Genomic DNA, 10,475 nt, shown 5'->3' on the forward strand with positions numbered 1-10,475 from the left:
CTCACCGTCCTCGGGTCTAGGAGTCGATATCGTTACTGAATTTAATTGCTATGCTGCCTTGATAACTCCAGAATCCTCATTCTTCCTCTCCATGCATGCTGTGAATGGCTGAGCAGAGCCACGTTGGAGCCCATCAAAAATATATTTTTGGTGATTCCCTCCCAACCCTGAGAATACTCCCCTTATCTCCTCTCTCTGTTCTACCTCATTATCGTGCTATCCAATTATACCTGGCAACAACGGACACCCTTTTAGTTCTGCTCCCAGGGATGGGCCATCAAATTAGCTTAGAAGAGCGAAATCAAATTTGTGTCACTGCTCTTGAAACATATGGTGGGGGCTTAAGTAGCCAAAATGGGTGAATAAGCACCGCTGTTGTGGAGTGGAAGAGGATGCTGCTGCAATGTGTCTGTGTTCAAGTTATGTGTACTGATTTGGATGAACTAAACACATTTAAATTTATTTTAGTTAAGTGCAAAGCACATGAACACCTCAGATTTGACCTTCCACCTGAAAGATTTGGTTTTCTCCAGGTCACTTCAAAGTGTCTTCTTTTGACTTCAGGTGGCCTCCTTAGCCTATGAGGAGTATATGATTTTGTCAGTTGTTATGTACAACATTTTGTCTCAATTCCTGTAAACGCATGTCAGAGTTCTTTCTAAAGTCAGTCATCATTTTCTATATCGCTTCTTCCATAGTGGGTTGTGGGGAAGCTGGTGCCTCCAGCAGTCTACGGGCGGGAGGCGGGCTACACCCTGGACAGGTCGCCAGTCCATCGCAGGGCAACACACAAACAACCATGCACACACTCATTCACACACCTAAGGGCAATTTAGAGTGACCAATTAACCTAAGGCATGTCTTTGGACTGTGGGAGGAAGCCGGAGTACCCGGTGAGAACCCACGCATGGACGGGGAGAACATGCAAACTCCATGCAGAAAGATCCCCGGGCTGGAGTCGAACCCAGGACCTTCTTGCTGCAAGGCAATATTGCTCCTTTCTAAAGTGAATAATGATATTTTACTAGTATTATGGTCATCGTGCTGGATTCTTGACATTGTTGGTCTTTGAGTCTGAATGAAAAGGTTTAAAATATTAAGAGATGGAAGCTTCTCTGGAAGCAGACGCAGCTCATGATGAGTGTCTGGTTATCTGAAAGTCTTGCTGGTTTAGTATTCTTCCCTGTTGTCTTGAAGAGATTGAGTTTCTCTGTTGGCGTGGTATTACTTCATGTGGCTGAGTTGATGTTGGTGCAAATATTAAGATTCACAAGCTACCAAATGCCTCTCTGCATCTCTAATGCCTCTCTTGAAATCTGCTCTGGTAACACTGTACTGTTATGTATCACCTGACTATTTTGTAAGCCCTTAACAGGACTTGTACCTTCTATTTAGAAAGGCAGAGATTTCATCTATGGTAGTAACTGTGTCAATGAAACATCTTATATAAAAGAGCACAGTGGATCTTGCAGTTCTTGATGTCCTTATCTTTTAATATAGCCCAGTCATTACTGTTTCCTGGAGCTGCCCATAGACTCCACCCGGCCACATAAGAAACATCCTCAGTTGCTAGGCTCTATATCCTGGGAGTGAAGGTGATGCTTTATGACATTGCTTGATGTTACTACATACATGGTCAAGGAGAACATTTCCTCTGGTGGGGCAGTTTAGATGTTGAAGGAATTTGAGCAGGACTGTTTGTAGGTTAACTTGGTTGAAATCCTCCACAACAATCAACACCCCCTTTGAAAAACTGGACCCTTTTCTTTAGACTATTGCAAGATTGGAAGGTCTTTGTTTTTATTCTTTTCTGCACACCACCCATGCCCCCACAGCCCCAGTCAACCAAGCCTCAGTCATCATGACTACCAGACCACCAGGCTGGCCAGGGACACCCGGGAGGCTGACCAGCTCCTGATAAATCTTAGATTTTAATTAGCTTAATATTGCTTTGAACTTTCCTCGTTATAAAACTTTCCTTTGAAATCTATAGCTTCTAGAGTATAAATTAGCATTTTTCAAATTTGTTTAATGTTTCTTTTTTATTTAACTTATAATTAGTGAGTACATTACAGATTAATTAATAGTACTGTTAATTCTCGGGGATCAATAAAGTATCTTTGAATTGAATTGAATTGATTACGAGCACTTGTTTTTACTTATAACTATTATATTATACAATTGTTGTATCTTATAATTGATTGAATGTTAGTATTTAGAAATATGCCTTTCTTCTTTTGTACATGGAAATCGTCAGGAAAACATCCTTCAAATGGATTTTGACAGAATATGAGACTGATTGCTTATTGAATATTAATTTACCTTAACGTTTAATATCAGTGTAAAACTTGTGTGTCGTGTTCAGTGGATTTGGTGGCGCTGAGCAGCCTGGTGGACGTGTTTCGGGAGCAGGAGCTGCAGCAGGGGGAGCATGTGATGGATGTAGTGGAGGTGATTCACGGCCTCACAGCCATGTACGAGCGGCTGGAGGAGCAGAGGTCCATTCTGGTCAACATTCCTCTCTGCGTTGATATGTGCCTCAACTGGCTGCTCAATGTTTATGACAGGTGGGTATAAGTCTTTCTGTCGAGGCAAAGGTGAGGTATTTGTTGAAAACGGTTTGCAGTTTAGGTTGTAGCTTGACAAAGTGTTTACACTTTTGACTGACATAATTTGTACTCGGATTCACTCTCTTCCACCTCTTAGAAATTTATTTCACTGGCACAAGCTAACCAGAAGTTTTCAATGAAGGATAACTTACTAATTACTCTTCAGCATCAAAACTTTCATGTCTTCAAAGATTTGATGTTGGAAAGAAGTTGACGCCTCTGGAATGAAGACCTCATCATTATCTCTGCTGAGAGTTATTAGCTTTAGCTGATTAAACCTGAAATAACCCCATCATTCTTTGTTATAGCTGTAGATATAGCTGAAACCGCATAAACACCCTTTTTAAGATGCCAGGATACTGTGACGTTAAAAATGGGAGCATGGTAAATCTTTCCAAAAGCTTTTCCACCTTTAGTGTGACAAATATTAGGTACAACTGAAAACCGAGTATCAAAATGGGCTTCGTGTTGGTTCAGTATGATTGGACTCACTGTGATGCTGAGGATTGGCTTAATACAAAAACTACTGTAACAAAGTATTAATTTGAAATCTTTACAGTTAGCAGCGATATAATTTCTTCTTTTTCTATTTCCCACCTACACATTTGTTTGTTTTCAGTTGGATTGACAGTCTTTGTCACACTAAAGGTGGAAAAGCTATTAAATGATTCATCATGGTTTCACAATACCGTGGCATTTAAAAAGACGTGTGCACTCTTTTATATGTACTATAATTGCCATAATAAATTAAAAAAATCGATAAATGTGCTAAAAAATCTGGTGTTAAATGCATCCAGCAGTACAGTACTCAAGTGGCACAAATTTCTCTCATTAAATGCTCATTAAATTTAATGTTACACTGAGTCAACAATTTTTCAGAAGATTAAATTCCTTGATTTTATTGCAGATCAAAGACAATGCTCACAGTTTCTTCCTAAATGTTCTTGAATCCACCATAAAAAACGTTTTGACAGCCCTCTTGATTTCTAGAATCTGTGCACCAAACTTGCCAGACAATGAAATTGACTGATATAATCACCACCATATGCAACGAGCCTTCAGTCTTTCTGATGTCCTTTGTTTTCATCTGAAGTTTTTAAACCCTTTCAAAAAGCAGCACAACTCAGCAACTCAGTAAAGTGTAAGGCTCAGGTTTTTCATCTGGGTAAATACTTATTAAACCTGAACCCATGATTGATTCTCCATTATAGCAGAAGAATCAGCTGTCTGCTTGGGTGCAGGATGCTGATTCTCTCTGGGCCTTTAAGCCTGAGCTAAAAACCTACCTGTTCAGAAGGGCTTACATTAAATTGATCAGCTTTAAACCGCATTTGTCCTACCATTCATCATGTTCATTTCACATTTGTCTTACATGTTTTGGTGACCTTTCCATTTTGAGGAGTGACTAAAAAAAGGTTCATAATATACGTTCTATACCCAAGATAATATATACCCAGATCACGCTACCTCAATGAAAGATTACTTAATTTTTTGTATTTCCTGTTTTATTCCCAGAGGTGCGAAAAAGAGTGGAGATGTTTGGTAAAATACAGAAGGTTTAAGGGTTTTACACAGTAATCACTGGAAGTTGCGCACATCATGATCGAAGTTTCATTGTTGCTGTGTCACCATCCTCGCATAGTGTTAGTAACTGAGAGATTTAGATTATACAGGAACTGTTAAGTGCACTGTTGTTTGGTTTCTGACTTATTTCTGAAAACATAAGCTGTCTCTTTCCCTTGTGGTAAATTAATGCATAAATGTTCTTATCTGATCTGATATATAGTTTTAAATTTAACAAAATACAGTGAATGTCATTTGACAAAAAACTAAACAACTAATATTGTCTTTGTCTTCAGTGAAAAACCCAGCCCAATGTTTAAACTATTACTCAGGGTACCACTAACTGTAATTAAAATTAGATCAAAGATAGCCATCTTTTGCATGGTTGAAAGTTTATTTATTCAACAAAGTCTAGTTTTTAACCATCTCTCATAGAAGAGAGAATCTCCACAGTGGTTTATTTTGTTTCCCCAGCTAGGACAAAGTGATGTTTACAAAATTGTGCAAAATTATTTGACATTAGCAGCCCTTTCTGTTAGTATTATAAATGTATTGAGTGAAATGTTGGAGCCTTTGAATTCTTAGTATTCTGAAAAGTAGCTTTGTCATATCTTACATGCTTATGGTCATTTTGGGTATCTTGGGAAAATAAAAACGTGCATAGACGTTAGAAATACACTCCCTGGTTTTTGGTGCTGTCTTATGTGCTTACTTGTAAAAGTCAAGTCAAGTTTATTTATATAGTGGTTTTCAGCAACAAGGCACTCAAAGCGCTGTACACGAGGAAAAACATTACAATGATACAGAAAATCAAACACAGAAAAACAAATCAAATGACATTAATAATCCTTGGGAGTTTACTGGTAAGAGCTGGTTCTAATCCAATCTTTCTAATAGAGGTAATTATAATTGTAAAAGCATGAAAACAGATTGGAGACGGATGTAAGCGGTCATGTGGCTTTTTTCACAGACGTTTAAAAAGACTGCGACCAGTTCAAGCTACAGTAACAGATTCCACCCAGAGGGTCAGACACCAGTCTGTAGTTTTTAGCCATTTGTTGCTAATGAGAAACAGAGACGTCGCCATCTGAATATATTTCAGTAATAGCTTTTTGTTCCCCAATAAATGACAGCAGGGAATGTGAATGAGACTTCAGTTTGTTTTTGTAAATGTTTGTGGTTGGAAATGTGATTTACAGTTAGATGTGGCAGGAGCCTTTGCATAGGTGTTAGTGTGTGCATTTATATTGGAGGGTGGTCAGGGACTGCTGGAGAAATCCCAGCGCTCCCTGAGAGTGGGAGCACCCGATGCTCCCTGAGGAGCAGCACTGAGGAGCATCTAAATCATGAATATTATTGGATGTAAACCATTGCACTGGCTCCATGTGTCGCCCTGCTGGACTTTGGCACCACTCAGGTATTTTGTTGCCTCTAGATTAAATAGAATAACTTTGTTGACATTGCATGGAAATTATTGTGTACTCCAAGTTTAGCTGTAGACAACTACATGCACCATATAATTTTACACTGAACAATACAAACGTGTATAGCATCTGCTCCGTATTTGCACACTCTGGACTTTCTGTCAGTCAGCTTTTCTTCCAAGATTGTCCTGTATTCAGTCATTGTGGTACCCTAGGCGAGATTTATAAAATAAAAGAGGTTGCACTACATTTCAGAATCAGGATCAGCTTTATTGCAAAGTTTGTAAATACAAACGACTACAACTTTTGAATTTATTTGTGTTTAAATGATTTCACAGAGTTACAACTGCAACTTTTATAGTAACACAACAGCTGCAGTATCTACTGTAGCATTATTGGGCAATAATTAGTTTAATCTGCCAACTATCTTATAAATAATATGTAAATGGTGTTCTTTACACTTTCATTCAAAGCTATGTTATGCTGGTCTGTTAACACTGTTAACACTGTTAACAAAAATGTGACAATCAATCAAATTGTTTTGGGAAATATATTTCAGACAACAATAGATACATAAGAAGGTGAAAAGCTAAGAAGGTGAAAAGCTTCATCTTAAGCATTTTATTTTTTACTTTCCAGTCATTTAAAACAGAGAGACAGTGTTCCCATTTTGTCCAGTAGCAGACTTATTTCTTTGTAACAGAAATAAAAAAGGACATTAACTGTGAGAAAAACTAAGCTGAGACTCACATTCTGTTCACATTCTGTCCAAATGAATCAAGTTAAAATAATAAAGGCTTTTTTGGGCAACAAGAAGATGTAAACTATACACAGTAATGGGCCTGTTGAGTAAACATATATTCAAGTTTTTTAATATTTATTTACTATTTTTTTGACCTGGTATGACCCCCCCTTGGCCTCCTCACAGAGAAAATACTGTCAAACAACCACTCAGCAGGCAAGCTCATATAAGACTGTTCTTATATCAGTGTACAGCTGTTTCAGGCGGAAAACACGACACTGAAGTTAGCCTCTGATTCGTAGCTTCCAAACCTGCCGTTAAATAAGTGAAGCAGGTCTGTCAGAAGATCATGTGCTGACTTCAGCTTGTAAATGTCAACAAAACTTTTCTGCTAATGTTATTCAGCTCAACTGTTACTTAAATGTTAGAAAGGTTAGCATTCACTCTTAGACTCTGTGAAATCATTTAAACACAAATAAATTTAACATTTCTTTACCTTCTTACTTTGGATCATCTGATTGTGGTGCATGATTGTAGGCGCAGTTTTCCCTTTTGGTGCATTTGATTGACAGCGGTGGGAGGTCCACCATAATGAGGAACAACAGCGGCATGAGAAGCTGGTTATTGTTTATATTTTAAAAATTTCTATTTTCAACACAGAGCATGAGAAAAAGGTGTCAGTCATGTCAGCACATTATTGCTATTATTCATTTCATTTAGATGTTGTAGCAGCACCCCCTTCGGCAGCCGACGCTCTAGGACGCTCTGAACATCAGCATGATACTGCCATGACCATGTTTCATGGTGGCAAACATATGTGCTCAGGGTGATCTACAGGTCCTTCTCAAAATATTAGCATATTGTGATAAAGTTAATTATTTTCCATAATGTCATGATGAAAATTTAACATTCATATATTTTAGATTCATTGCACACTAACTGAAATATTTCAGGTCTTTTATTGTCTTAATATGGATGATTTTGGCATACAGCTCCTGAAAACCCAAAATTCCTATCTCACAAAATTAGCATATCATTAAAAGGGTCTCTAAACGAGCTATGAACCTAATCATCTAAATCAACGAGTTAACTCTAAACACCTGCAAAAGATTCCTGAGGCCTTTAAAACTCCCAGCCTGGTTCATCACTCAAAACCCCAATCATGGGTAAGACTGCCGACCTGACTGCTGTCCAGAAGGCCACTATTGACACCCTCAAGCAAGAGGGTAAGACACAGAAAGAAATTTCTGAACGAATAGGCTGTTCCCAGAGTGCTGTATCAAGGCACCTCAGTGGGAAGTCTGTGGGAAGGAAAAAGTGTGGCAGAAAACGCTGCACAACGAGAAGAGGTGACCGGACCCTGAGGAAGATTGTGGAGAAGGGCCGATTCCAGACCTTGGGGGACCTGCGGAAGCAGTGGACTGAGTCTGGAGTAGAAACATCCAGAGCCACCGTGCACAGGCGTGTGCAGGAAATGGGCTACAGGTGCCGCATTCCCCAGACTTGGGCTACAGAGAAGCAGCACTGGACTGTTGCTCAGTGGTCCAAAGTACTTTTTTCGGATGAAAGCAAATTCTGCATGTCATTCGGTAATCAAGGTGCCAGAGTCTGGAGGAAGACTGGGGAGAAGGAAATGCCAAAATGCCAGACGTCCAGTGTCAAGTACCCACAGTCAGTGATGGTCTGGGGTGCCGTGTCAGCTGCTGGTGTTGGTCCACTGTTTTTTATCAAGGGCAGGGTCAATGCAGCTAGCTATCAGGAGATTTTGGAGCACTTCATGCTTCCATCTGCTGAAAAGCTTTATGGAGATGAAGATTTCATTTTTCAGCACGACCTGGCACCTGCTCACAGTGCCAAAACCACTGGTAAATGGTTTACTGACCATGGTATCACTGTGCTCAATTGGCCTGCCAACTCTCCTGACCTGAACCCCATAGAGAATCTGTGGGATATTGTGAAGAGAACGTTGAGAGACTCAAGACCCAACACTCTGGATGAGCTAAAAGCCGCTATCGAAGCATCCTGGGCCTCCATAAGACCTCAGCAGTGCCACAGGCTGATTGCCTCCATGCCACGCCGCATTGAAGCAGTCATTTCTGCCAAAGGATTCCCGACCAAGTATTGAGTGCATAACTGTACATAATTATTTGAAGGTTGACGTTTTTTGTATTAAAAACACTTTTCTTTTATTGGTCGGATGAAATATGCTAATTTTGTGAGATAGGAATTTTGGGTTTTCATGAGCTGTATGCCAAAATCATCCGTATTAAGACAATAAAAGACCTGAAATATTTCAGTTAGTGTGCAATGACTCTAAAATATATGAATGTTAAATTTTCATCATGACATTATGGAAAATAATGAACTTTATCACAATATGCTAATATTTTGAGAAGGACCTGTATAGTTCCCCTCCACACAGTTTTTTGCATGAAGTTCAGTTTAGTTTTCCTTTCAGCAGAGCACTTTTTCCACATATTTGGTGTATCTCATGCATATCTTGTAGCAAACATCAAATGGGACTTTTTATGGTTTTCTTTAAACAGTAAAGTGACCTATCAATTCTTTTCTTAAATGAGCTGTGAATCTTTGCAGCTCCTCCAGAGCTGTCATGGCCCCTTGGTGTCCTTTTCTGATTATTGCCTCTGTTAATGTAGATTGCACCATGTATTTTTAGTATTTCAGGTGCACCACACCGATTTTCATATGCTAGATTATTCAGTGAGATGCTCAAAGCCTGGAATATTGTTTTACAACCTAAGTCTGCTTTAAACTTCTCTATAATGTTCTCCCTGACCTCCTTGCTGTGTTCCATAGTCATGATTCCTTGGTCTGTTCTCTAATGTTCTCCAACAAACCTTATAGGCTTTCACAGAACAGTATTTTTAAGAATAGATTACACACAGCTGGAGTCTATTTACTAAACATCTGAATAGTTTTTTTATTTAGCTGTATCAGAGTAAATAGGGTTGACTACAAGTGCATGCTTGACATTTAATATTTTTATTTCAAGCAATTTTTCAAACAATGTATTGTTTTCCTTCAACTTAACAGCATTAAGGTGGAGTACTTTTGCAAGGTGCTGTATATATGTATTTCTAACTAGCAAATGAGATTTATATAGCTCTTCTGGGCATAAAACTCTTGAACACCTTACTAATTCCCCAAAGGGCCTTTACTTCCTCTGAATGTGCTCTAATGCAATTTCACACTACTTCACTGATCTATATTGTGCTCCTGCGACCTGTGTAATTCTTCCCAGCAGGGCTCTGTATTACAATCCACTACGCAGTGATTCGAGATTGTTCACCTTTAAAAACTGTAATCTCAGAAGTTTTTTTATCCTCTTTGCTTTTCTTTCCTGCAGTGCCCGAAATGGCAAAATGCGAGTTCTCAGCTTCAAGATGGGACTGGTCAGCTTGTGCAATGCAGACGTCCAAGAGAAGTACAAATGTAAGTCTGATGCTTGTTTGAGTCGGTAAGTGCATCTTATCGACTGAAAACAGCGATCCAAAATAAAACAGCCCTGATTGCCAGTATTATAAGACATCCACTTAGTGTAATGGAGGAGAATGGTTATGCAGCCATAATGAAGAAAGCTCTCTTTACTTGTACAGTGAGAATCCCAGGCCTTAAGAGGATTGCTTGCAGAAGTCAAGTGCGTGCATGCTCTCCCTCTGATGCCTTTACGTTTTGAAACAACTTAAAAATTAGGCTCCCATTTTTTGTTTACTGCAGTATTTTCTGTTTAAAAGGGTAGTTCTGAATATTTTAAGTGGGCTTAACGTAAGAGACAATGAGCAATAAATATCTAAATATATAAAATGAATTTTTCTTACCAGGTGAAGAGTTATCTTCACCTGGTAAGAAAAATTCATTTCTGATGCCAATACTATATAAAGAAACATTGTATTAAACATACATTTTCTATAAGATTCCATTGGAAGGCATTGTGAAAAATTATAAAGTGTCAATTTACTTAAACCACTCTCAACTACATTTGCATTTGATAATTACTCCTCCCATTTTAGAATGCTTGTTTTACTAAGAACCAAAATGGCCACAGGGTCATAATTTTTGCAATAGTTCTGACCCACATACAGAGAAACACTCCGAAGAACAAAATCAGTAAAAGGT

The 10,475-nt window shown here is 38.7% G+C and overlaps 1 protein-coding gene across 1 annotated transcript in view; it reads left to right on the forward strand.

The window, feature by feature from the left end:
- The window catches only part of drp2 (dystrophin related protein 2), a 387,952-nt gene that overhangs the window by 321,531 nt on the left and 55,946 nt on the right, over nt 1-10,475 (forward strand). Inside the window, exons 13-14 of the mRNA XM_047353123.1 lie at nt 2,366-2,567; nt 9,706-9,791. Coding sequence (XP_047209079.1) covers nt 2,366-2,567; nt 9,706-9,791 — 288 coding nt within the window. The remainder of the gene's footprint in view (nt 1-2,365; nt 2,568-9,705; nt 9,792-10,475) is intronic.

The sequence above is a fragment of the Girardinichthys multiradiatus genome, chromosome 23 (assembly GCF_021462225.1).
Source record: "Girardinichthys multiradiatus isolate DD_20200921_A chromosome 23, DD_fGirMul_XY1, whole genome shotgun sequence".
Taxonomy (NCBI): domain Eukaryota; kingdom Metazoa; phylum Chordata; class Actinopteri; order Cyprinodontiformes; family Goodeidae; genus Girardinichthys; species Girardinichthys multiradiatus.